Source organism: Solanum dulcamara, chromosome 4 (assembly GCF_947179165.1).
Source record: "Solanum dulcamara chromosome 4, daSolDulc1.2, whole genome shotgun sequence".
In the NCBI taxonomy this organism is placed as follows: Eukaryota; Viridiplantae; Streptophyta; class Magnoliopsida; order Solanales; family Solanaceae; genus Solanum; species Solanum dulcamara.
In genome coordinates this window covers 5,590,993-5,618,627 of record NC_077240.1, presented here as the reverse complement: position 1 = coordinate 5,618,627, position 27,635 = coordinate 5,590,993, and the positions used below count along the sequence as shown (strand labels likewise).

The window sequence follows — 27,635 nt, the reverse complement described above, 5'->3', positions numbered from 1 at the left end:
TAAAGATAAAGAGTCCTTTCCTCACATAGTTCATGCATCATAATTCACAGTTAGGATGGTGCACTTGTAAATAGATAAACTTTTGTTTACTCCCTGCATCAGAGCTAGGATTGTCCCTCCCATAGTGTACGGCTTATTGTTGTTTAAGAAAAATCCCACCCAACATCTGAGTTAAAATGCTGGGCGGTTGCCTTAGAAAGAACAGAACTACAGTGGAGACACAAGACCATTACTCACATATTCCATTCCCATCTTCCCTCCTAGTTTGTCAAATTGAATTTCCAGAATTCTATTAAGATCAGTTAAGTTTTGTCAAGATATTTACAGAAGGCAATAGGCAAGCATATATAAAGTGAACGAGGAGAATAGTATCCCATATTAGTTGGAGTTAACCATATATAAGTATGAAAATTATCCAGAGAAAAGCTAGAAAGCATTTATTATTGCCTTAATCTGTTTCAACAAGCTGCATAAAAGCAAAGAGTACATGAGCAGTTCTGATACCCCCAAGCCGTCTTAGTAAGTATCACCAAACTGACTACTGCATAGAGTAGAACAGCTCCATCAGAACTGCTCAAATGTTAAGGAAATGCTCATTGTGCACCAAGGACTTCAATCTCAAAAACCAAAACTGAGTTGGGTTGAATCCCCCATGCTGGAAATCCACCAGCACCATAAGCATAATCAGGGGTGCACTGCAAAATTTAAGATACCAGTTTAATCTCTCATAGAAGATCTTAATACATAAAGCCCTAGAAACTTTATTCCATACATGTACAATTATAGTAGGATTAATACTCTTAAGGGTCGTTTGGTTGGGACACTAGTAATGATGGGATTCGTTATGCTGAGAGTAGTTTTTATTGCTTGGTTTGCCATATTCAAAATTATATCCATTGTATAAATCTAAGAATAAATTATATCCAGGAAGGGATAACTTATCCCAGTACTAATTGTTAATCCTAGGATAAGTTATCCCATCCTTTGAAACCAAACGAGAAATTAAAGGGCACATAAAAATTATCCTGGTATTAACCTCTTTTATCCATCACACCAAACAACCCCTTAGGAAGAATGCAATTATTGTATCATTACCATTCTATTATAAACATTTCAGACAATCCCATCAAAAAAGATGAAGATGATGTGACCCTGAAATGACAGTAATTATGAGGCAGAAATTGAAAAAAGACCAGTAGGGGGAGTAATCTGAAACCATCAATCTATTTTATATTGTAAATTGTAGAAAGCATCATAATGCCAACTAATAAGCCGAAAGGATTGCAACATTTAGTGAAGTGAAAATAAATTAAAGTTCAATAATGTATAATTACTAAGGAGATATCAAGCTCCTTTTTTTCCGATTGTCTCTTAGTTTTCTAACTATAAACCCATAACCAATAGAAGTCTAAACTTCATAACATGGAGGATAACCCGTAACTAACTCCATAATTAATTTTACCTCAACTGAGAAGATCAAAAGAAAAGAGAACATATTTACCGTTAATCGAGCAACTTCTCCCAATTGCATGCCCAGTACTCCTTCATCCCATCCTGTAAATAAGGAGATATAAGAACAAAAGAACTGCAACCTTAGATAACTTTGTCACCATGGTCTACAGTGTTTTCCATGTTTCTCCATTGAAGACCTAGAAGGAGGCAGGGGTTTGTATAAAATGGGTGCATGCTGACAATTATAGAAGGAACAAAAGTTTATCCACAGCCAAATTTCACTTCATAAGTCAGATATGACCTTCCAATTTGTTAAAAAGTGTTAGCTAATCCAACATTAATCCATTGATAAATCAACACCGAAAATCAGCTGAACTAAGTGTGCGCTTCAGGGGGAAAGCTGTATTTGCTCCTTACATTGTCTCTTTTTAGTACCATAGCAAGATGGTTGTCTTAACTTCATCGCCAACAGATCTATAACTCTAAATGAATCCACCTATGCAACATTTTAACCTCTTTGACCACCAAAGTCAAAAGCTTTTAATATTTGAATCAACATAATTCTTGAAACAAAGCCTTCACACCACTGTAACCACAAGAATACTACTCTCAACCTCAACCCTGAACCATATTGGCAAGGAACCTGAAAGAACTGATATGCGCGTTCTGGAATAGGTTGAACTTTTATGCATTTTTGTTTAGTTTGTGTACCACACGTTTAATAATCTGGTATTAAAAGTTGTTCCAGTAAAAGATCTATACGCTTCTGGACCACTTCTATGGTAAGAAATCAAGTATTGGAGATAAACATCTGAATGCCAATTGAAAAAGACCTACTAAGTTCCATTCATGGTAAGTAACTACTAAGTTTTCCAAAGTACTTGTCCAATTGAAAACATTCTCAGGTATAAAAAAGAATCATATAAATCGAGATATACAGGAGTCAGAACTACCTTTGATAACTTTGCCTTGGCCGATCTTGAAAGAGAAAGGCTGCTGGCCTGGATCCTTAGTGCTGTTACACGTACGAATTAAGCAAAGATGCAACACAGAACTTTTGTAGCATCAAACTTCAAAAACAATTAAAAAAAACGTAAGCTTACCTCCAGAATTTTTGACTCAGGTCTCTATCTTTCCCTGCAGGCATAGAACAAGAAAAACAATGTGAACCAAAACCCTAATAAAAACTATACTTAATAAAGAATTATACTAAATTAAAGCTCCGATCATCTATTAAGGAGAAAAAACATATTGGTGGACTAACCGTAACCAGTGCAGTGGACGGTGACAGTTTGACCAGGCTGTGGTTTGGGGCCATTTCCAGCTCTGATGACTTCCTTCTCCACTCCCATTTTTTCTGGTGATTTCGATTTCTTCTTTTAGGGTTTGATGACACAAACGCCAGTGCTCTGTCAATTTCAAGGATCAACGTCACGTGATTCTCGCGTGCGGCAGCGGAATATCGTCGATACTTTCCTTTTATGCCCTTTTTCCTTTTTTTCATCGGAGATTTCTAGCTTGTTCAACGAGAATCCCTTTTTAACTTTTTGTTTACTTTTTTACTTAGTTTTTAACTATATAATTTTTTTTTAAAAAAAAAAGGTTCAAATATATCATCGAACTATGAGAAAATTTTATTTATGTCATTAAAAGTTTGGTTCATCTATGTCATTGTTATTTAAGAAAAGGTTCATCTATGCAATTATATAACTTTTAACACTTTTCTATTGAAGTTTTTGAATCGAATATACTCTTTTTACTTCTTCTTCTTCAAGAACAAATGAAGAATTTCAACTTCTTCAGCTTTTTACGAAATTACCTTAAATTTCAATATTAGCATCCCTCCGAGCTAAATATCAAAATCCAATCGACACACTTGAAATTTATTCGAAGTTTCAAAACTTTAACCTCCTTTAATGGGGGAATTTTCGTCACAACTCCAAATTACTTGAAATTTTGAATATAGATTCAAAAAACAATATGTTAAAGTTCACTCCACAAGTGATTTGGAGTTGTGGAGAAAATTTCTCTTTTTTTAAAAAAAAGATTTCATGATCAAATTTACGGTCAAACTAAACTCTCGAAATTCATATCATATAAATTAAGACAGTGGAAGTATTACTTATCCAAGACTCGAACTTAATACTTCTACTTCTGATTAAGGATGTAACAATTTCATATCACTGAACCACAACCCATATTGATACAAAAGTATCATTTCGAGTGTGCGTGAACAATGAGTAATGTTATTTCTGCAAATAAATATTTCAATTTACTCATATTATCAATTTAAAATCAAATAAATGAATAAATTATGATAAACTAGCAATCAACATAGAATTTATGTTATACTATAAAGAAGTTTGGTTAAATCAAACACGTCAAAGCCAGATAGAGAATAGGACATTCCATTTTATGGTTCGATAAATTTGTTTTTATTGTTTAAAACAATTACTAGTGCTTTTATACCAAGTGCCCTAAATGAATAATAAGATTTAGGTAACACAGCACAACTCAACATTCTTTACATTATTCTCCTTTCTTCTTATCCTCGTGATATGTGTGAATTTCATTTGTCGCTACAAATTAAAGTATATTTTTCAGATATGAATTTGGACAGCATATAAAATGAAGACATGCATTTAATGTAGACATCAATAATATGTATGCTAGATATTTAGCTATCGATTGATAATGATCCATAAACTATTTGTCAATCGAGTGATTAATCATGTAGGGTAATATTGTTAATTTGTTTTCATAAATTGAGTCATCAGTCATGTACTTTCTTCATACACCTTTCATTAAATTGGGATTCAAATAAAAAAACATCATCCAAGAGTTAACAAATCAAATTTTGAATGATGATGAACAAAAATAAATCATAATATGATTTTATTCAATTAACCTACATATAAGAAAAGTACTATAAAAAAAGTTAAAAGTGTATTGAGAGAATAATCTGGCCTATGCAGAATTCTTTGAATGATTATATATTGAAAATGCTCATTATAAGAGAGGTCGAATCATTTATGCTATCAGGTCCAACTCATAAATTACAACTCTTTCCAAATCCAAAACAAATAATTGAAGAAGCATATTCCTTCCCCAGTTAGAACCCCAAGTCGAAATAATTGAAAGTTGGCATGTTCTAAAGTGTCCATTTTCATACTATTAGAAAGCGCCAAATGGAAATGGGCCTTGTGGTCTATATTGTCTCGTTGGTATAATTCGCAGATAATTCTTCTATTTTGTATAAATTCGAACTAATGAATTTATATAAATATAAATATTTGAACTTTAAACTGTTATACAAATTTACATTATACAAAAATTATACAAATTTTTGAATTATACAAACGTGCGAATTATACAAACTTGGAATCGTAATTAACGTTAAATGTAAGTGGCGAATTGTAAATTAACTAAATACTATAATTATATTAACTAATTAACTAATATATATTTGTTTATTCGCATAATTTTTCCATTATAATTATAGAAGACGGGCTGACCCATCTTTTTCATCGGACCTGGGCCATGAGAGCATGTGAACAACCTTATCGCGCATCATCTGTTTGTACCTTCTTTCAATTATGTCATACTTACACTTCATCTACCGACACTGTTAACGTTAAGCCTCTTATCATTTATCATGGATTAGCTAAAACTATTTTCGTTAATTTATATAATATTTCTATCGGAAAAATTCTATTTTAATTTAAAATTCCAACTAATATTTTCATTAAGAGTAAATGCACGTAGACGGTTTTTATTTCAAAACTCCACTCCGAATTCCTTTTAAGTATACTATAGACAAGAAAACTTAAAAATGATAATGGCAATCAATCAAGAAGCTGGGGAATTTGAGGGATTGCGAGAAATTTTCAATTCATAGTTTAATTAAGTGGTCTAGGTTATAAAACAAACCAACTTAGTAAATTAAGAATAAAGGAAGATAAAAAGATATCGAGAGAATCGAGAGATTTTTTTTTTTGTATATCTGAATTACACATTGAAGAACACAATTTATAGCACGAAGAACAAGAAAATAAGGAAGAGAGCTAATTATTATTTTAAGTGGGTTCCAAAAAAAAAACTGGAACACACACTACTTTAGCCTACTAATATACCACTAGATGTTTTTTCTTATTTTAATAATATCATTTTCCACCTTAATAAAAGTATTTTGGATGAGGCGACGTGTTTTAAAAAGGAAAACTCAACTACTAGTCTAGTCTAGACATAAAAGCAAGAGTAGTTGTCGAAGGGATTGATTGGTAATCTTCTTTGCATGCATGGCCTAATATACTACTCCCAATTTTTATGACTAACAGCTCAATTTGTTTAGTGTGAACAATTTCTAATTTTCTTTCTTTATACAATTCAGGTTTAAAACATAGAAAGAAAACAAAGAGACCAAAAGGGAATATTCAAGCTTGTAAATCTTGTGTTGTTCTCCCCCCCCCCACCCCCACCCCATACCCCCCCCACGAGGAGGGAGGGACTTAGACATTTTTTCTTTTTAAAACTTTTTCTCACCTTGTCTAAATTCAAACTATGCGAGTGAATTAGATAAAAACTTTCTAATATTGTAAAAGGTGTAAATAATAAAGTGGCATACAAATGTTCATTAACTAAAATTCTCATGTTTTTTATGGACATATATAAGACATACTAATGGGAGATTTTGAAACAAAAAAGGAGACAATATTTTTTCTATAAAGAAGCTAAAGACATTCGAGTATTTTCGTTAAAGTTCGTTCAACAATATTATCTACTAAACAAATTGCCAAACACCGAGAATTCTGTTTTGATAAGCTAATTATGGGGGATTTAGAACAAGAATGTAGTTTTTTCTAATTTCTAATAGAAAGAAATAAAAAGGAACATCAACACTAGTTCTTCCTTCAAGTTCGACAAAAATATAAAAAGAAGAAGAAGAAATTAAAGGAGTCAATTAAGTTTCATCTACTTTATCATACCAAAAATATTTACAATCGAAGTAACTTAAGTTTGATCATAACTAAGCATGTCTGATCTTTACGTTCGGACTCTTTGAAATATTGTTCAGTGTATGTCTAATTGTACAGTTTTGAAAAATTCACCACGATATTTGAAGAATTCTAACCATATATGTATTTATCGTTCATATATATAAAAATAAAATACACCGCAAAATTTTAAACACGGTAAAAAAAGAAAGAAAAGGAAGTAGGAGGTAAAACGAAAAAGTAGCAGAAACAAAAAAGTAACGGCCCTTATGTCCCCACACGCATGCAAAACAGCTCCATTCCCCCCTATTAAATCCATCCATTTCCCAGATCTTCTCTTCATTATCATCTTCTTCATCATCATCTCTTCCACATTTTTTCTCTTCATTCAACTTCCCAAAAAAAAAAAGGGTTATTTTTTCCCCTCATTTGTTGATGTTAGTTGAGTTTTAGATCATCTAATTTCATTTCTGGGTGCACCTAGAAACTCAATTTACATGGGGTTTACTTTACCTTTTTATTGAGTGCTTTAAACAGAAAAAATCATGGAGGTTGCTAGAATTAGACAATTGTTGCTCCTTTGGAGTAGAATCAAATCTACCCGTGTTGCTCTTGTGGGTGGCAACCACACCGCCGCTAGGTTTTGTACTCGCTAAATTCAATTTTTTTCCACCGCTGGATTTTCCTCTTTCTCTCCCTTTCTCTCTGTTCTTATAGTTGAGTTTTGTGACGTACAACTATAGGAGCACAAAGTACGATCAGTTTTTACAGACTCTTCCGATCCGTTTGTTGTAGAGGCATGGATTTTGGTCTTGGGTATTTCCCCAAAAGAGGGGAAATCAAGGGGAATCATTTCCCCGGGGTTAAAATTGGGTTGAATCAAGATGCCCTTTTGATAATTAAGTTACCAGATTCGAGGGCTTTAAGGATTATGTCACGGTCATTGTTCTTGGCAATGGTTCTTCTCATATTGCCGTCAATTGGGTCTATACTAAGAGGCTCATTAGATGTAATTGACGATTCTTATGTGAATTCTGACGGAAGGGACTTCAATGGGTTGCATAATCTTTTGCACGATTTGGCAGATGAAGGCCTTGTTAAAAAGGGGCATAAAGGCCTCGTTTTGAGTTCTGAGAATGATCATTTGGTGAAAGATTTGGAATTGTTGAATGACAATGTGGTTAATTTGGTGCTCGATTTGGATATGGATAACAAGAATTCTATTCCAAATGAGACATTCGATTTTGCAATTGCGCAGACTAAATGGAACAGTAAGTTCATTGATCGTGTGCTCAAGATTGGTGGCATTGTTGTAACTCAACTGAGCAATGATCCTTTAGCTGAGCTAAAAGCTCTAGCTAACTACAGAATCGTGTATATTCGACGATTTGACAAGACTATGGTGGGAATTAGGAAAACCGGGGTACTAAATGATGAGCTGAATTCGCAGAAAAAGGACATTGTTTGTGGAAGCACACCTGAGGCTAAAAAAGTTGCATTGAAAGGATTAGAGGATGTGTTGCTCGAGCCGCCAAAAAAGGCATTGCTGAAATCCTTTTCAAGGAAGATTAAGTTTCTTCCTGAGTTGTTGGGTGATTCTCTTGAGAATTACCCGCGAAGAGTCTTCATTTCTGATGAGAAAAATGGGGTAGCAGAATGGTTTAAGAGGAGCTACCCTGCAAATAATCAAGATTTTGAGATTTTCAATTTGGATGTCGAAATTCAAGATTCAGAGCAATCAGGGGATGGAGTACCCTTACTTGGGACAGCAGAATGGTTGAGCAAAAATGTGAAGGAAGTGGACTATGTTGTGATGAAGGCAGAAGCAGAAGTGGTGGAGGAAATGATCAAGAAGAAAGCAATATGTTTGGTGGATGAGTTGTTCTTGCACTGCAGAAGCCAATTGGAAGGAGTTGATAATGATGATGATGAAGAGGTAAACGGAAGCCAAAGGATGGCTTATTGGCAATGTTTGACATTGTATGGAAAGTTAATAGATGAAGGGGTTGCTGTGCACCAATGGTGGAGTTGAATCTAAGGAATGTTAAGACTTGGTTTAGCTTTGTCCTTTATCAGTCTCTTGTTATTGTTGTTCATTCATGTATCATGTGGTCATCAGTGGCTTTTGCTTTCCAGTTTAAGCCATTTGTTGTTTAATTGTACTTTGTTTCTATTGGCATGAAGATTGTTATGTGATTTATTTAATGTTTTTCATCTGCTATCCTTTTATTTAAAAGTTGGGATCTTTGGAATCTTCATATTCTTATTTGCTAATACATGTAATAGAATAAAGGAAAGGAATGATTAACAGGGTTAAAGCTATATAATGGGATGATAAGATGTACTTATTCATGTCATTTAACCAATTATTAGAACTGTTTTTGTATCCCTGTTAGTCCTGTTAAAATACTGATTCAAATGAAAAGAAAACTCATGATTAGTTTATGCACGTTTGCATAATAATCGTGGTTAAAGTGGGTCCATTTTAAATCATGTTGGAATTTGAAACATTACAAGTGAATTTGTAGCACAGTGTGATCAAGTGAAACAATGATTACTCTGTGCGCAACATTTATATACTCCAGTCTCATATTAGTTGTCTAGCCTCTTAAAAATCACTAATAAAGATAATTTTACTTTAAAATATTTTCATTACACAATTTTTTTTTAAAACAGAATGAGAGGGAGGGAACATTTATAGTAGAAAACTGGGATCAAAGTGTATGCTGCATTTAGAAGCTTTAATTTACCCGGGTTTCCTCAACACGCTGTTTCTCGTGGCCTGCTGTATTAAATTCAGAAACACATTAAGAAAAATGATTCCTTGGATTTCAATTTTTAGTTACATCAGATATTTATCACTTATCATGTACAAAAACAAATGCAATAATGCAGTCAGTAATAACACTCCCAATTGACCCTTAATACTGATTGAGAAACAGAACATGTTACTGCATGATTTTGCAACCTTTGTAAAAAAAAAAAAAAAATTGCTAAGAAAGAGCAGAACAGGAGAATAAGGGACACGACTTTATGTCATCATAAGATACCGTTAAATTCCATCATAATGTACTAGAGTTTCACGAATCAACGTGTAGGAAATTCATTACTACTTGCCCTTTAATTCATCGAATTTTAAATCAGTCACTTACATGAGTCATGACTACATGGCGTTAGCTGAGAAAATCTGTTTCTTTTCTTTCTATTATTTCATCTCTAGATAACAACTTCAATAATTTTAAAGTATAAAGTTCTTCTCAGAAATATGCTCAAGGCTAATTAAGGAAAGAAACTGTCCTGCTTAGGAAAAAAAAGGAAAAAAGTCACCGTCAATGTCATTAAGTTGGGAAATTTTAATAGTTTAGTTGGTTAATTACGTGAACATTCAATTTGTTAGTAAGAGTTCGATTTCCGATATTTTCCTTTACTTTTCCTACTCCAATTATTGTTTTTCTAGTCATATTAAAAAAAAAATAGAAGAAGCAACAATAATTAGAAAAAAAGTTAACTATTTTTTCATATATGATAATCAAGGTAGTAGTATTGAAAGGATTAACTAGTACAAAGCTTAGATACATAAATAGCAACATTAACCAACAATTGCTTCACTTAGCAATTTAAACAATAGAAATACATCAAAATAGATAATTCGAAGTTAATAATTATAATAGCCTTCAACAACATTGTAAGACAATTGCCTCAATAATAGGATAATTAATTTCAAGGAGTAGTGGTTTGTGCAGGAACATTGGGATCAGTTGGAGTGTTGGGGAATGAAGAAGATGGAAATGGAAAATTAGGCAGGCCAGTAAAGGGACCACCAGCTGATGGAGTAGGAAAACCTGGGGTAGTAGGCATAGGGAATGAGGGGAAACCACCACCTACTGATGGACTAGGAAATGTAGTAGGCAAAGGGAAAGAGGGAAAACCAGGGAAACCACCAGCCTGCTGAAGACGACGACCTGCTGTCGCTTGCTCAACTGTTACAACAAGGACCACAACAGCTATGATCATGACATTATTAATCTTGGATGAAGAAGCCATTTTTGTTGTTGTTGTAAGAAAATACTCTTCTTGTTTAATTTGCTTGTTGATTTGGTGTGAGTATATGTGCAGGGGTTTTGGGTGGTTATATAGAGGGAATGAAAACATAATGAGCATTCAATTTGTTCACCCTCCTTTGTGGTTGAGAACATCAACATAAATCCCTCTCCTTCCCTTTTTCTCTGTTTCATATTATTTATCCTTGTTATTAAAATTATTTGTCAATTTATAAATACCTATTCTTTTTTCAAGACATTTGATTAAGAATTAAAAAAAAGTAAAAACACTTCCTACTTCCTTTTAGGAGTAAATAGTTTTTTTAAAAGGTTGTGCCCATTATAAAACGGAGGGAGTAGATATACAAATACTTTTTCACTATGGAATGTAAAGATTTACATTTATTTATTAAAAGATAAGTCATCTGGACTCTTGATAACAGTATACTTTATCAAGTATCAACTGTCAAATCAATTATTCAACTAATTTTTCTTCTTCACTTTCTAATTTGATATGAACGAATATTGCAAAACAGCTGTAAATTAGAGTTTGATTTAGTTGCTATGAAACTAAAGGTAAAATTAAAAAAGAGATTTGTTCTCTTTACACTGATTAAAAAATAAAATAGAGTCACATAAATTAAAGGAGCATATAAAATTACGCGAAAAAATAAACATGTACTAGTTAATTAGTTGACATAGTTATAGTTTAGTTAATTTATAATTTGTCACTAACATTTAACATTAATTACGGTTCGAGTTTGTATAATTCACACGTTTGTATAGTTCGAAATTTGTATAATATAATTTGTATAACTTTGTCTAATATAATTTGTATAACTGCTTAAAGTTCAGATGTTTGTATTTGTATAAATTCGTTATTTCGAGTTTATACAAAAATAGTTCAATTATCCGCGAATTATAAAAATTCATCAATTATACAAACGCGATAGCTTAAACTATAACTACAGCCCGTAAATATGCAAACTACAACTAAAAAATCTAATTAAGTTTATTATAATAGTTATTTGTGAAATTTCTGCTATATTAATCTAAGAAGCCCAAAATGCAGATTGTGTCGCAGGGTAGTTTGGAGTAGGAATTTAATCGATACAGCTTTAATTTATTGCGATGAATCCTTTGGTCCCTTAAATGTGGCTAGCTGTGCTTATTCGATGAGCGTTGATAACATTAAATTGTCTTTAACAACAACCAACTAGTACATGAAATTTGAAAACGAGGTCTCGGGTTTGAATCTCTCTGGGTATGGAGACGCCTGTGCTAGGGCGCACTTTATCTTTCAATGTGGAATTTTCCGAAGCAAAATTTGAATTTAATCGAATTTCAATGTGAATATTGAACACTGGATGAGAAACAAAAAAAATACATGAAAACCTAAGGTGCTGCAAAAAGAACAGAACAGACTAAAGAAAAGATAAAAGGAAAAACAGTGACACCAGTCGCATCAAGAAATTAATATTTCACTGGTCCAAATAATTTGGCAACATTTTTTATCTAGTAACTAATTCTCCATCTTTAGAGCTCTCGATGCATCGAGATAAACATAAAAAGCTTTCAACTGTTCCACCAACCACATCAACGGGTAGAATAAAAATCAAATTTCATACAACCCTTAATGGCTTAAAGTTGTCTTTCCAGCAGTATTCATATACAATACAGCTCAGGTTCTAAAGCTCAATGCTTCACAGGATTTGGTTAAATGTAGACCAACCACTATCTGCATCTTACTGAATCAAACCATGTAGTACATAATTGAATTATCCTTGAACATAAAATTATTTATGTTTAGTTTTATGTCCGTTTTAGTAGAGATTTTTATTTTTACTCATAAGAGATTTGAAAACATCATTTTCTTCTATTCAATTTATAGGCGGTCATAAGAGATCATTTTTAAGTTTACATGATTTCTTACACATTGGTTGGTAGAAAAAGAGTATCTCCGCATCTTCTTGAAAAAGAAAGTAGCAAAAAGGGTTGTACAATAAGGACATCCCACGAACTTCTTGTAGCAAAAACAGTTATGCAGTTAAGCTTTAGCAACAAAAATTTATTAGTCTCTCAAAATTATTATGTCTTCAATTATTACCAAAGAATAATAATAGTACTTATAATATAAAGTAGAAGAAAAGTAGCAGTTGGGTGAGTGGTTAATGAATTAAGTGAATTAATTAGATCACGGAAACTATAAGCTGAGTTTTTTCTTGTACTAAAAAGGTTTTGTTTTATACAGTACTGTATAGAGAGCTACATATCTTATTTTTGTTGAACAATGGGAACAATGTCGAAGCAATATAAGAAAGATTAAACTACACGTATGTAAATAAATATGTTGAGAGAAACAGAGAGTAAAAATCTGTTGAAAGCAAATAATACAAGAATCGCGAGATTTGTCATCAAAACCAGACGAACAATTTGAAACATAGGAAGTATACATTTTACTTCATTGAACCACGCAACTATTGTAAGTAGCATTGATTTGGTGTAATCATTCGCTACAATAATAATAACATATCCAATGTGATCTTACTAGTGTGGTCTATAAAAAATAATATATACATGATCTTACCCCCGTAAAGGTGGAGAGGTTGTTTCCAAGGTAAATATTTGCTCTACTCCTATATGAATCTCTTGCAAAGCTTTTTCATGCGCTGTTCCTTCATGAGGTGGGTGCTAATTTATCTTTTCCATGATTAAATTATGAACACCCAAAAATAATGTAATGCAAAATATAATTTACTGATGCCATTAAAAGATGGCATAATACATAAATATATTTTTTAATTTGCCTTCAACTGACATATACGCTTTCCAACTTCGGATGTGTACAAGTAGACACTTAAACTTGTATAAAGTTAAACAAGTAGACACACACATCCGATGTGGTATAATACATGTAGGATGCCATATAAGACGTGAATTGCCACGTAGGACGTGTGTGTCTACTTGTTCAGCTTTTGAATAGTTTAAGTGTCTACTTGTGCACATTCAAAGTTGAAGATCACGAATGTCAGTTAAGACCAAACGAAAGAACACATTTATGTATTGTGTCTTAAAAGGATTTGTTATGGCATATTTACAGGTGTTTACGGAGAATATCATAGAAGAGTAGAAAAACTTGCTGCTGGAGATTTGCAAACGAGTATGATGTACGCCATCACGTTGAATATTTCATATTTTTGTGTACACAACTTTTAATAAAAATAATGCTTCATTGTTTCATGAAAGTTTTATTCAATATGGGGAAACTAACTATATCAAGAAATAAATGTTACGATCGAAAAATATGTAGAAGATAAAATTGATCAAAGATTAATTTTTTTTTTACGGTCATTCATGTTCTTGATGTATGTGATATTGGCAAATTTTGAAAACATATGTTGATAATTAAAATTGGCATGAAATTTTATTTAAACACCTTAATTAAGACTTGTATCTTTGAAACATCTGTAGTAAATACTAACTTGGACTTCAATACATCATATAAAAATTACATATATGTAACACTTGATAAATGGTGAAAAAAGTACATTCGAGATCAATTGGTAAAAGTAAACTATATTGACAGAAAGTATTTAATTTATATATGTTGTGCCAATAAAATACATGTTAGGGATAACGCTAGGAAAATGGATAAAATTTTCGTCCATTTTAAAATGAGTTGGATAACCAATGTTGATAAAATATGGATCAATTCAAGGTAAAAGAACGGGTCAAAGATGGACAAATCGAATAACCAACCCATAAGTCTTTGGCATTGCTCCTAAGCTAATTCGGAATATGTAAAGCGGGACATAATTTTTGATTTGGCAAATATATATATGACTTATTCTTCTTTCAAACAAAAAAAAATTGTTTTGCACATTCTTGTAAAAGTAAAGCAAAATTCATACATGATTTTAAGGAAAAAAATTCATTTCTATGTTCAAATTTGCATATATATATATATATATATATATATATATATATATTAAAAGTATGAACTCACAAATTTGAATGATAAATTACCAAAATAACCTTTTTATTTATTTAAACATTTTATTTAATTTTAAAAAACTTTATATAGTGGCAACTTTTGAGAAGCACTTCTTCGGATATAGAGTAAAACTTTGATAAATGTATATGCTTGGGACCGGAAAAAAATATTTATTTATCGAGATTATTAGTTTATCGATAAATGCATAAAATATTTATTTATCAATAATTAAATATTTATTATTTTAGAGAGTATTTTGCAGTATGTGCCATAAGAAAGAAAAAAAATATTTGAATTAAGAATTTCAAAAGTTTAAATCTAGGAAACTAAAAAGTGTACTCTTTGCATATTTATTATTTAAATCTAGGAAAGCTAAACGAATTTAGTGAAGTTTTATGTTTCTAATTGTATTGATGTATATAGAATATGAAGAGATTTTATTTTAACTATAAAAGGAAAAAACTAGATGTTTAAAAATCATAATACAAGTATAATGTCTTCTCATCATTTGAAATGCGTAAAAAAATCATCTTTAACCAATAAAATAAGAAACACAACATGTGAGCATAAGAAAGAGAATCCAACTATTAGCCAAAAAGATTTGCAAGCATGAGTGAAACAAAAGTTTGATTTGACTATTAGTCAATCAACAATATCGCACACTCTCAAAAGGTCGGCAGAGTATTTGTCAAATGAGATGAAAAATAGTGATGCCAAGAGGCATAAACCGGTAAAATACCCTGATTTTGAGAAAGATTGTACGATTGGTTTCTTCAAATGCAAGAGAAAGTAAACATGTCAGGGAAAATTATCAAAGAAAAAGAAAAAGATCTTTTCCTGAAAATGTATGGTGAATCTAATACAGAATTCAGCTTCTCTTCTGGTTGGTTAGAACGTTTCAAGTCAAGATACGAAATCAAGTCTTACATACGTTTTGGTGAAAGTGGTTCAGTTATCATGGAGAACATTGAAAACGAATTGCGTAGCATACGGTCAAAACTAGATCAGTTTGAATTGAAGGATATTTATAATATGGATGAAACTGGACTATTTTACCGATTGGAAGCTAATCATTCACTTGCTACCAAGTAGCTTGAAGGTTGCAAAAAAGACAAAGAGAGAATTACTCTTGCTCTCTGTTGCAATGGTGATGGATCAGACAAAGTACCATTGTGGATTATTGATAAGTTTGCAAATCTTAGATCGATGCTTTAAAAATATGAACATGAACAATCTTAAATTGCATGTATAGATCCAACAAGAAATCTTAGATGACTGGCTTGCTTTTCCAAGAATATGTTGGCTGATTTGATAAGAGAATGAATAGCAGGAAGGTTTTGTTAATAGTAGACAATTGCCCAGCTCATCCAAAGATAGTTGAAGGTCTAAGAAATGTAGATTTGTTTTTCTTACCTCCTAACACAACATCTAAGATTCAACCATGTGATGCTGGAATTATTCGAGCATTCAAAGCTCATTATCATCGTCGTCTTTATTTCAGCATCCTACAAGGCCTTGAGGTTGAAGCACCAAATACTGAAAAAATTAATAGTTTGAATGCTATTAATTTTGCTAACTTGGCTTGAAATTTTGATGTGAAAGAAATAACAATTACAAATTGTTTTCGACATTGCAAGATCCGGTCGGTTGAAAACAATGTTCCCGAACCACAAGTTGGAGAATTAGATGAAGGTATCCAAGAAGTTGGAATAATTCCAGAGACCTCCCTTCATATTTACCTTTATAACACTCACCTTAATTGTGGTTTGACATATATATTACACTGAGGTTACTTATTTTAAATATTTTATAGCCAGACTAATTTAAGGGACTAAATTTGTATTAACCTTCCAAAACTATCCCTTTGTGATCTTAATTATCAGAAAGAATGCTCCCCTAAATTCTCTTTGTAATTTATAATTTGTTTGAAAGCGTCTAGCGATTCCTTCGAATAAAAAGACGTTGGAACGTCTAAATATTTTTCTCATATTTGAATTCTAAACAAACCTACTAACATTGATATCGGTTACAATAATGGAAAAGAAATTTGGTGATACTTGAGGTTTGTATGAATGTTATCGTTTGAGATGTGTTCCTTTGAAATTCTTTTTTTAAAAAAATAAATCATGTTGAATAGTTCAATTTATGCAATTTTAAATTTGTTTCGTTGATAGGAACACAATTGATTAATTTGAAATCTTAAAACTCTATAAAGACGGAAGATATAGAGGGGATTACCCCATAAATAATTGTCCAAACTTGACTGCTATTGATTATAAGTTAGCTCCACTATTAGTACAAAAGCACCAAAAAAATTTATTCACTAAACAATAATGAAACTAGCATGATGTAAAACCTAAAAAAACACATAATATAGATTTTTGTAAAAAAATAATGAACGGATAAATATAAATAAAAAGAACGCTAATTCCATAGAAATGACACTGTCAGTCGTAATTTATTTTCAATTATTGACGGATAAGCTTAAGATGATTTGAATTTAAAAGTTGTGCTTTATATAATATAAAAATTGATACAGAAAAAATTTAAATTCAAACAAAAAAGATGTTTGTTCATGTGTCACGAGAAGCTAATATTTTCTCAGAATTTTCGTTTCAACAATGATATATAGTTAGAAACACCCCCTAAGTGATACTGTATATTAAGTGATTAGAGTAGCAAAATGAACTGATATAACTATATCATGATACATTGATCAAACGATTATGTAGATGTAATTAAAGAATATTTAAGTCGAGCATGCTTTCAATAATAAAGTGCAACGTTCATATTAGACAACGCCATCATTGGAGAACCAAATATCATATATAATATGAACCTGAAGTTTATATTCATATTATTCAAAATGTTCACGCGTGATTAGTTTATAATATTGGTTGTGATACACTTTTAACATGTCTTATAAAATCAAAACAAGTAAAAAGGTTTATACATATCTAATTAATCTTTGATTATTTATCTTTTTAGGTAAAATCAGTATTCAATCATTTTACCCGACAACAAATTACCATACTACGGTTCATATAAATCATTTGCAGAAATATCATTTGATTTTTTTCAAATATAATTATTTATTTAATTTTTATGTTGATAATATAAATATTAAACGAGATGACTTGAAATATATGTGCAACAACGCGCGTGTAGATAAACTAGTATATATATATATTCAACACGCATTCTCCAACACCAAGATGAGGCAAATTACTTAGGTGGCATTTGCTTTAGAATTTGCAAAAATTTACATTGCAGCCTAAGAACTTGAGTTGTTAGAAGTGTTTGTCTGCATATAAAGAGATTAATCTGTTCAAACGCAGTTCATTTTAGAATCACATAAAGGCATCAAAAGTTAAGAGTCTTATAAGTGAAGAATAACACATATGTTGCTAAATCTGAATACTAATACTCAAACAGATCATCAAAGTTTAACTCAACGCTATTTGAGCATAATAAACTTCAAAAACTTAAGCAAGTTAATAGTTACACTTCAAATAAAACAGCTTAAGCAGAGTCAGGGTATTACTTTTTTTTTAAAAATATATAAAATTTTACTTGAACACTTTCATGCTCTAATAACTTTAATATTCACTTGAAAGAATGTCAAGTACTCCTAAACCAGTCTTGAGAGAAAAAAAGAACACAGAAGCAGTTAGCACTCGATTAAAAATAGGTGAGGGATGACAACACGTTGTGAATGCTAGCAAACACTCATCAGATCTATTAGCCCAAAAACTCAACGATGAGAATTTCATTCAACAAACAACATTCAGAGAAAGAGGAACAGAACAAAAATACATAAATACATGAAATATAGTCAGAAAAAGAGAGTCGTTGGAAGTTAAACAACTCAATCATTTTACACATAAGGGAAACGTTCCAACTAGAAAGTCTTGGATTCCTGAAATGTGCATAATATGTGCTGAAATTTGCAGAGTCTTTCCTAAGTATAGAGTGTACTGAAATGTGCAGCTCATTTGTGTTGGCAGGCTGCTGAAACTGCATTATAAGAAGAGCAGTAAAAGTCCAGGCTCGACAAATTTTTGACCTCCATAAATCTTTAATCATTTCACATAAAAGTATAGTGTATGCCGTGAACACAAAAATAGAGAAAAATGATGCATAATTATTTTATAATAGATAATGCAACATTGAGAAGACTATATAAAGGAAAAAACGTTACCATCAGAAAACACACGTATAAGAAGATAAAATTGATCAAAAAGTACGATATTTGCAATCATTCATTATAGTTTTTTCAGATATGTGGCAATATGAATCTCTGCATTTATGTTCAAAAACTTTGCAACGATCTTTAAGTTATTTCTATTATTCGATCGGATATTACTTTAAAATTATTAATAAAGCTAAATGAAGTTACTTTATCGCGCGGGTCGATTACTTAGCATACACATGACTTAAAATTCCTCTAGTTTTTTTGGCCCATATGCACGCGTATTAATATTTTGTTTCAAAGTAACAGAATACCAAATTATAAGAGTATATATAATGTATATTTTTTTTCTAATTTAATTCAAATATCTCTAATTCTAGTATCTACAGTTTTAGCATTCAAAAAACTTCGTACCAACAGTTAGAAACTATAAATTCTAGAAAAGATGACTGAGAAAAAGCAAACATCAAACAAAGGGAAAAGCAATGTAAGTCGACTTATCAAAATATAAAAAATTAAGTAAAAAGAAAGTGTCTAGTTTTATTTGATAGCAAATTGTCTTCTACAATTTATGAGTAGATAATACGTGGATATTCATATTATCCATCATTCAATCCTTTTTTATTTGCATAAAAGACCAACAAGCCGAATATTTTATCCTGTCGCATCTAATCTATTTTCAATCAATCCATATGCGATCTAATCCGTCCGTTGGCCAACACTAGTCATGGCACATGAACAACACCGTAGTTTCTCACGGAGGAGTTGACAATGTTGTTTTAGAAAGTTTTGGAATTTCTGACTTTAACACACTTGGAATTTCAGGTTTTGAAACAACTGGTAATTCAGGCATTGTAAAAATTGGGACCTCAGGCTTAGGGGTAGTTGGTAGCTCACGTTTTGGCACACTTGGTATTTCGGGCTTAGAAACACTAGGAATCTCAGGCTTCGAGACTGTTGGAATCTCAGGCTTTGAGAAATTAGAGGTTTCTGGCTTTGAGAAACTAGGTATCTCTGGCTTTGAGAAACTAGGAGTCTCAGGCTTTGGGGAACTAGGGGTCTTAGGTTTTGAAAAATTTGGGGTACTAGGGGTATCAGGTTTTGAGAATTTTGGACTCTCGAGTTTCGGGGAACTTGGGGTCTCAGGCTTTGGGGAGCCTGGAATCTTTGGCTTCGAGGAACTTGGGGTTTCAGGTTTTGAGAAACTAGGAGTCTCGGGCTTTGCGAAACTAGGGGTCTTAGGCGTTGGAAAAAAAGGAGTCTCAGGCTTTGGAGAACTTGGGGTTTCGGGATTGGGGGAAGTTGGGGTCTTGGGTTTTGAGAAACTAGGGGTCTCTGGCTTTGGAGAACTTGGGGTCTCAGGCTTGGGGGAACTTGGGATCTCGGGTTTTGAGAAAGTAGGGATTTCAGGCTTTGGGAAACTAGGGGTCTCGGGCTTGGGGGAACTTGGGATCTCGGGTTTTGAGAAAGTAGGGGTTTTGAGCTTTGGAAAACTAGGTGTCTCGGGTTTTGAAAAAGTAGGAGTCTCGGGCTTTGAGAAACTAGGAGTCTCAGGTTTTGGAGAACTAGGGGTCTCGGGCTTTGAGAAACTTGGGGTCTTGGGTTTTGAGAAAGTAGGAGTGTCAGGCTTTGGGGAACTAGGGGCCTTGGGCTTTGAGAAACTTGGGGTCTTGGGTTTTGAGAAAGTAGGAGTGTTAGGCTTTGGGGAACTAGGGGCCTTGGGCTTTGAGAAACTTGGGATCTCAGGTTTTGAAAAAACAGGAGTCTTGGGTTTTGAGAAAGTAGGAGTCTCAGGCTTTGGGGAACTAGGGGCCTTGGGATTTGAGAAACTTGGGATCTCAGGTTTTGAAAAAGCAGGAGTCTCAGGTTTTGAAAAAGTAGGAGTCTCGGGCTTTGAGAAATTAGGAGTCTCAGGTTTTGGAGAACTAGGGGTCTTGGGCTTTGAAAAACTTGGGGTCTTAGGTTTTGAGAAAGTAGGAGTGTCAGGCTTTGGGGAACTAGAGGCCTTGGGCTTTGAGAAACTTGGGATCTCAGGTTTTGAAAAAGTAGGAGTCTCGGGCTTTGAGAAACTAGGAGTCTCAGGTTTTGGAGAACTAGGGGTCTCGGGCTTTGAGAAACTTGGGGTCTTGGGTTTTGAGAAAGTAGGAGTGTCAGGCTTTGGGGAACTAGGGACCTTGGGCTTTGAGAAACTTGGGATCTCAGGCTTTGAAAAAAAAGGAGTCTCGGGCTTTGAGAAACTAGGAGTCTCAGGTTTTGGAGAACTAGGGGTCTCGGGCTTTGAGAAACTTGGGGTCTTGGGTTTTGAGAAAGTAGGAGTATCAGGCTTTGGGGAACTAGGGGCCTTGGGCTTTGAGAAACTTGGGATCTCAGGTTTTGAAAAAATAGGAGTCTCGGGCTTTGAGAAACTAGGAGTCTCAGGTTTTGGAGAACTAGGTGTCTCGGGCTTTGAAAAACTTGGGGTCTTGGGTTTTGAGAAAGTAGGAGTGTCAGGCTTTGGGGAACTAGGGACCTTGGGCTTTGAGAAACTTGGGATCTCAGGCTTTGAAAAAAAAGAAGTCTCGGGCTTTGAGAAACTAGGAGTCTCAGGTTTTGGAGAACTAGGGGTCTCGGGCTTTGAGAAACTTGGGGTCTTGGGTTTTGAGAAAGTAGGAGTGTCAGGCTTTGGGGAACTAGGGACCTTGGGCTTTGAGAAACTTGGGATCTCAGGCTTTGAAAAAAAAGGAGTCTCGGGCTTTGAGAAACTAGGAGTCTCAGGTTTTGGAGAACTAAGGGTCTCGGGCTTTGAGAAACTTGGGGTCTTGGGTTTTGAGAAAGTAGGAGTGTCAGGCTTTGGGGAACTAGGGGCCTTGGGCTTTGAAAAACTTGGGATCTCAGGTTTTGAAAAAATAGGAGTCTCGGGCTTTGAGAAACTAGGAGTCTCAGGTTTTGGAGAACTAGGTGTCTCGGGCTTTGAAAAACTTGGGGTCTTGGGTTTTGAGAAAGTAGGAGTGTCAGGCTTTGGGGAACTAGGGGCCTTGGGCTTTGAGAAACTTGGGATCTCAGGTTTTGAAAAAGCAGGAGTCTCAGGTTTTGAAAAAGTAGGAGTCTCGGGCTTTGAGAAACTAGGAGTCTCAGGTTTTGGAGAACTAGGGGTCTCGGGCTTTGAGAAACTTGGGGTCTTGGGTTTTGAGAAAGTAGGAGTGTCAGGCTTTGGGGAACTAGGGACCTTGGGCTTTGAGAAACTTGGGATCTCAGGATTTGAAAAAAAAGGAGTCTCGGGCTTTGAGAAACTAGGAGTCTCAGGTTTTGGAGAACTAGGGGTCTCGGGCTTTGAGAAACTTGGGGTCTTGGGTTTTGAGAAAGTAGGAATGTCAGGCTTTGGGGAACTTGGGGCCACTGGCTTTGAAAAACTTGGGATCTCAGGTTTTGAAAAAGCAGGAGTCTCGGGTTTTGAAAAAGTAGGAGTCTCGGGCTTTGAGAAACTAGGAGTCTTTGGTTTTGGAGAACTAGGGGTCTCGGGCTTTGAGAAACTTGGGGTCTTAGGTTTTGAGGAAGTAGGAGTGTCAGGCTTTGGGGAACTAGGGGCCTTGGGCTTTGAGAAACTTGGGATCTCAGGTTTTGAAAAAGTGGGAGTCTCAGGTTTTGGGAAACTAGGGGTCTTGGGCATTGAGAAACTTGGAAACTCAGGCTTTGGAGAACTAGGAGTTTTGGATTTTGGAGAACTAGGAGTCTCCGGTTTTGTGAAACTAGGAGTTTCGGGCTTTGAAAAACTAGGGATCTCAGGCTTTGAGAAACTTGGTGTCTCGGGCTTTAAGAAAGTAGGAATTTCAGGCTTTGAGAAAGTAGGAGTCTCGGGCTTTGAGAAATTAGGGATCTCAGGCTTTGATGAACTAGGGGTCTCAGGTTTTGAGAAACTTGGTGTCTCAGGTTTTGAAAAAGTAGGAGCTTTAGGCTTTGAGAAGCTAGGAGTTTTAGGCTTTGAGAAGCTAGGGGTCTCGGGTTTTGGGAAATTAGGGGTCTCGGGCTTTGTAAAGCTTGGGGTCTCAAATTTTGAGAAAGTAGGGGTCTTGGGCTTTGAGAAGCTAGGAGCATCAGGCTTTGAGAAGCTAGGAGTATCAGATTTGGGGGAATTAGGGGTCTCCGGCTTTGAGAAACTAGGGGTCTTGGGCTTTGAGAAGATAGGAGCCTCAGGCTTTGAAAAACTAGGGGCCTTGGGCTTTGAGAAAATAGGAGTCTCGGGTTTGGGGGAATTAGGGGTCTCCGACTTTGAGAAACTAGGGGTGCCGGGCTTTGAGAAACTAGGGGTCTTAGGTTTTTGAAAACTAGGGGTCTCAGGCTTTGATAAACTTGGTGTCTCGGGCTTTGTAAAAGAAGGAGTCTTGGGCTTAGGGAAACTAGGTTTTGAGAAAGTAGGAGTTTCAGGTTTCGAGAAAGTAGGGATTTTTGAAAAACTAGGAGTTTCGGGCCTTGAAAAACTGGGGATAGTTGGCTTTGAGAAACTAGGAGTCTCGAATTTTGAGATACTAGGGGTAGCGGTCATTGAAAAGCTAGTAGTTTGTAGAATGCGACGTGCAGTTATAGTAGTTATCATGTGGTCATTCATAAAGTAGATAAATACAAGCAATAAGATGAAGGACAAACTGTTATGCTGAGCCATTTTTCTACAAATACAAGAAACTAGAGAAAAATGTGTTAAGAGCAAATGAAATTTTGATATTCCATTAGTTTTCAATTTAGCTATATATAGATTTTTACAGGCATGCTAAAAGATTTGATTTCAATATTTGATACGTTAGTTGACCTATTTATCTGGCAATATTATAGTAGGTAGAATTTGTCTAGTGCTAGCAATATTATAGTATCTTGACTATCGCTAGAATAAAGGAATACTCAGATCTCCTAGCTTATCTGAAATTATTAAGGAAGCAAATATTTGTTAAACTATTTACTAATCACCTTAAATTGTCAATCATAATGTATTTTATGTCCTTTCTTTATTTGTTGCTTTTTCTCTTTGAATCAAATTAAAATAAAAAGTAGGTTTAAGAGACACACATCATATCTTAATAAAATATAGTTGAACTTGACATACATACCACTCTATCGCTATAATAATGACAATATTGGTTCCTCTTCATAATAACTAAAATTATCACACTTTTTACTAAATGTTTTTAAAATCCAAATATACACTCCCAAAGTCTTGTATAAGTAGTTATATTATCACTAAAAATATTAAAATAATTATTGATAATTTAATTTAATGGAGAAAACATTACATTATATGAATACTTAAAAGTTATGAACAACAATCTATTAAATAATAATATTTTAAGTAAAATACGATAACATTTGGGATGTCCCAATTAAAAGAAATAAAAAGTCGAATATAACTTGAAATAGATAAATTATATTCATTGATTGCAGACAAAATTAGGCTTTGTATGGAACAATAGTGACAGAAAGACAAGCTACTACAAAGATAGCATCAATCGTTATGATAGAGACGTGGAGAGAATAAATATTTATTAATTATTAATACTTAATTAGACATCTTAAATTTGAGATTCGAAAGTTAGTCATTTTTGGTTGCACGAATCATGAGTTTTCGGGTGACAAAGCATGCATGGATAAATGCAGCACGAAATACTAAATTCATTTGAACCTAATGCTTTTGACGCGGAGTTTACGTTTAAAAAAAATTCACTAAAATCGTAATAAATGACAGGCCATAACTCATAATTTTAATTTACAAATTCAATAAATTCGATATAAAGAATCGTAAAAATTAAACTCACAAAACATAAATTTTAAATCCATCTCTCAAAGTAAGTGTCCGACACCTAATTAAAAAGTAATACTACATTGTACACAAATAATATTGGTCGGTTAACAAACCCAACACTCTGTCGAGAGAAATCTAAGTCGATTGGAGGTGTATTTATGGAACTAAATTTTCTACCGGCACTTAAAAATATGCTAATTCATCCTTTAAATCATACTCTTGAAATGTGATGGAAGAAAGTGGTTACTATAAATTAGAAAAGAAAAATCGAGAGGGAAGAGTAGACAAACAATGTATTTTGACATTTATTTTAGTAATTGCATTAACTTTTAACATAATAATTTGCTAATTTTAGAATGAATTTGAATATAAAATTTTAATTAAATTTGTTTAGTTTGTTTGAGATATTTTAGTTTTTTTTTAAAAAAAATTTAAACTATATGGATCTTTTGTTTTAAATTGACCCATTCTACCATTAACCCTGTTTTTCACTCACGGCAAGTAATATTTTCTTTTTGAATTTTCCACAATTTTGCACCAATCAAAACTATCAAATTTGAAACTTATGATTTATGAAATGTTGTAACGAAGGAACGACACTCCTCGCAAATTCTATCATTTTCCAAATTAAATTATTTTTTAAAAAAACTTTCAGACAAAACGATTACTGAAGGTGTTTTTTAAACACAAAATCAAAAGGATAAAAAAAAAAGAGAAAGATCAATTTTAAAAAAATGTGAAACGTCAAAAGCATTAAAAAAAATCAACACCAACCGCAAAGGCAAAATTTGAGGGGCCTAGAGCAACCTTTTTAAAATATTTCAACTAAAGCAAAGTAGGAATATTAAAATTTGTTTTAGTTACAACAACATAATAAGTTATTAGTTTAGGAATGAATTCAACTATCAAATTTCTAGTTGTTTAGTTTGTTAAAATATTAGTTATTTTAAATTTTAAATAATGAAGATTTTTTAATTTTAAATTAACTATTTAAATTCCTTCTATGCTTAATAAAAATATAAAGAGACACTTGCAATAAATACTTTTGATCTTTTTTGGTACCGTCTTTTAAAATTCTAACACAATGTTAGAGCAAAATGAGAGTTGGTCAATACGAATTTTAAAATAAAAATACTTTCCATTTTGCAAAACTATTTTATACACGTGGTTAATTATGATTCAGTCACGTCATTAACTAAATTGTTATTAAAAATGAAAAAGGTTCAAATATGCCATCGAACTTTGAAAAAAGGCTCATCTATGTCATCTGTTAAAAGTTTGGCTCATCTATGCCATCTGTTAAAAGTTTGGCTCATCTATGCCATTTCTGTTAACAAGTAATGACATGGATGAGCCTTTTCTTAAACGAAAATGGCATAAATGAGCCAAACTTTTAACAGATAATATAGATGATCCTTTTCTCAAAGTTCGATGGCATATTTGAGTCTTTTCCCTAAACAAAATAACATAGAAAGAAATAATAGTTGCCATTGAACATATAAAAGATGAGTGACCAGATCATATTGAAGTTTTTACCAACCAAATTTAATAAACGAAAGGCTAAATCTTCAGTTTGATTCTAACATATTACACTAAAATATGAGGTGTATATTAATGGAACACATTATTCAACCAGAACTTAATTCATCCTTTTCCGTGCTATCAAAATGTGATAGAAGAAAACGTAGAAAAAGAGATCATGGCCAATGATATATGTATAGGAACTAAACCAAAGTAAAATAGATCAATCATAGCTTTATTACACTGTATGCATATATAGAAATTACATAAAACACTTGTATAGTATAATGACACGTAAATCAGGATACATCTACGATTTGATTCATCCCATTTCATTTATTTGAGTGAGAGGAAGGCTGTGAGTCACCTGGGCTACGGATTTTTCCGTTGGTTGATTCTCGAAATTAAAAAAAAAAAGGTTCAGACCCACAAATAAATAGGAAGCGAGGCGAAAGAATTATAATTTCTAATTCTAGCAGAAAGTATCCAATACTATCTCCAGGTCGCAAACTTCATAGACTGAGATGGAAATCGCAAAAAATCAGTTTGGTACTTTCTAAAAGAGTGGGTAGCATATAATTTACTCAAGGAGTAACGGGGTTTGCATGGTGGAGAAAGTGAAGGAAAAGTTGATTTTGGCATTTGTGGGATTTCAGACTTTGGAATGGCTGGGACTTCAGACTTTGGTAGTTTTGGAATTTTTGGCTTTGATATTGCTGGGATTTCTGGCTTTTTCAAGGGAGGAAGCTCGGATTTTGGCATTGCTGGAATGTCATGTTTTGGCATATCGGGAAGCTCGGGTTTAGGCATAGTTGGAATCTCAAGCTTTGGCAAAGTCGGTAATTTAGTTTTTGGCATAGTTGAGATCTCAGGCTTTGGCAAAGTCGGTAATTCAGGCTTTGTCATAGCTAGAACTTCAGGCTTTTTCATAACTGGAAAAACCTGAGTCTTTGGCATTGCTAGGATTTCTGACTTTTTCAAGGGAGGAATCTCAGGTTTTGGCATAGCGGGGATCTCAGGCTTTGGCATTGTTGGAATCTCAGGCATCTTAGGCTTTGGCAAAGTTGGTAACTCGAGCTTCGGGAAAGTTGGTAGCTTAGGCTTTACAAACATCAGGGATCTCAGGCTTTGGTATGGTCGGAAGCTCAGACTTCGGCACAGTTGGGATTTCAGGCTTTGGTAAGCAGTGGCGGACCTAGGATTTTATGTTAGTGGGTTCAATAAAAAATGACTTTAACCGAAAATAAAAATGATATCGATAAGTGAAATTTGACCAAGACACTTTTTTTTTTTGGAGGGGTGAGGGTTATAAACAAAATGAATAATTTTTAAAATTGAAATAAATATTTTTTCTTTTTTTCCTCAAAAAATTGAGGAAAAATTTAAAACATTTAATAAAAAAGAACTATTTCGTTAACTAAATATTAAAATATTATGTAATTTAGCAACACTATTTCAACGAATTTTACAATTTGTTAAACTTTAAACAAAAAAAAATAGTTTTTAACGAATTAAATTTTTATCAAAACTCCAACAAATTTGACAAAATTTAAAATCTTTTTTCCTTATTGATAAAGAATAAAATTATTTATTACAAATACAACAACAACAACAACCCAGTGAAATCCCACATCGTGGGGTCTAGGGAGGGTAAAGTGTACGCAGACCTGACTCCTAC

General features: G+C 33.3%; 4 protein-coding genes and 1 pseudogene across 4 annotated transcripts; 2 read left to right on the top strand and 3 right to left on the bottom strand.

The window, feature by feature from the left end:
* Positions 1 to 411: 411 nt before the first annotated feature.
* Positions 412 to 2,965, bottom strand: LOC129885730 (peptidyl-prolyl cis-trans isomerase FKBP12). Its single transcript, XM_055960121.1, has 5 exons — positions 2,717 to 2,965; positions 2,556 to 2,589; positions 2,406 to 2,467; positions 1,502 to 1,554; positions 412 to 695 (listed from the first exon to the last, which is right to left on the bottom strand). Exons 1-5 carry the CDS (start codon positions 2,802 to 2,804, stop codon positions 594 to 596), a joined length of 339 nt encoding a protein of 112 aa, XP_055816096.1. The 5' UTR covers positions 2,805 to 2,965; the 3' UTR covers positions 412 to 593.
* Positions 2,966 to 6,794: 3,829 nt separating this feature from the next.
* LOC129885729 (uncharacterized) lies at positions 6,795 to 8,646 on the top strand. Its single transcript, XM_055960120.1, has one exon. The coding sequence runs from the start codon at positions 7,246 to 7,248 to the stop codon at positions 8,476 to 8,478; it is 1,233 nt and encodes a 410-aa protein (XP_055816095.1). The 5' UTR covers positions 6,795 to 7,245; the 3' UTR covers positions 8,479 to 8,646.
* A 6,327-nt stretch (positions 8,647 to 14,973) lies between these two features.
* On the top strand, positions 14,974 to 16,066 carry LOC129888002 (CENP-B homolog protein 2-like; annotated as a pseudogene).
* Positions 16,067 to 19,426: 3,360 nt separating this feature from the next.
* Positions 19,427 to 23,308, bottom strand: LOC129884564 (proline-rich extensin-like protein EPR1). Its single transcript, XM_055958853.1, has 5 exons — positions 22,917 to 23,308; positions 22,046 to 22,685; positions 21,469 to 21,997; positions 20,846 to 21,180; positions 19,427 to 20,413 (listed from the first exon to the last, which is right to left on the bottom strand). The coding sequence occupies exons 1-5, from the start codon at positions 23,306 to 23,308 to the stop codon at positions 19,427 to 19,429; spliced, it is 2,883 nt and encodes a 960-aa protein (XP_055814828.1).
* A 3,141-nt stretch (positions 23,309 to 26,449) lies between these two features.
* Positions 26,450 to 27,070, bottom strand: LOC129888000 (protein PELPK1-like). Its single transcript, XM_055963258.1, has one exon. The coding sequence runs from the start codon at positions 27,068 to 27,070 to the stop codon at positions 26,450 to 26,452; it is 621 nt and encodes a 206-aa protein (XP_055819233.1).
* Positions 27,071 to 27,635: the final 565 nt, after the last annotated feature.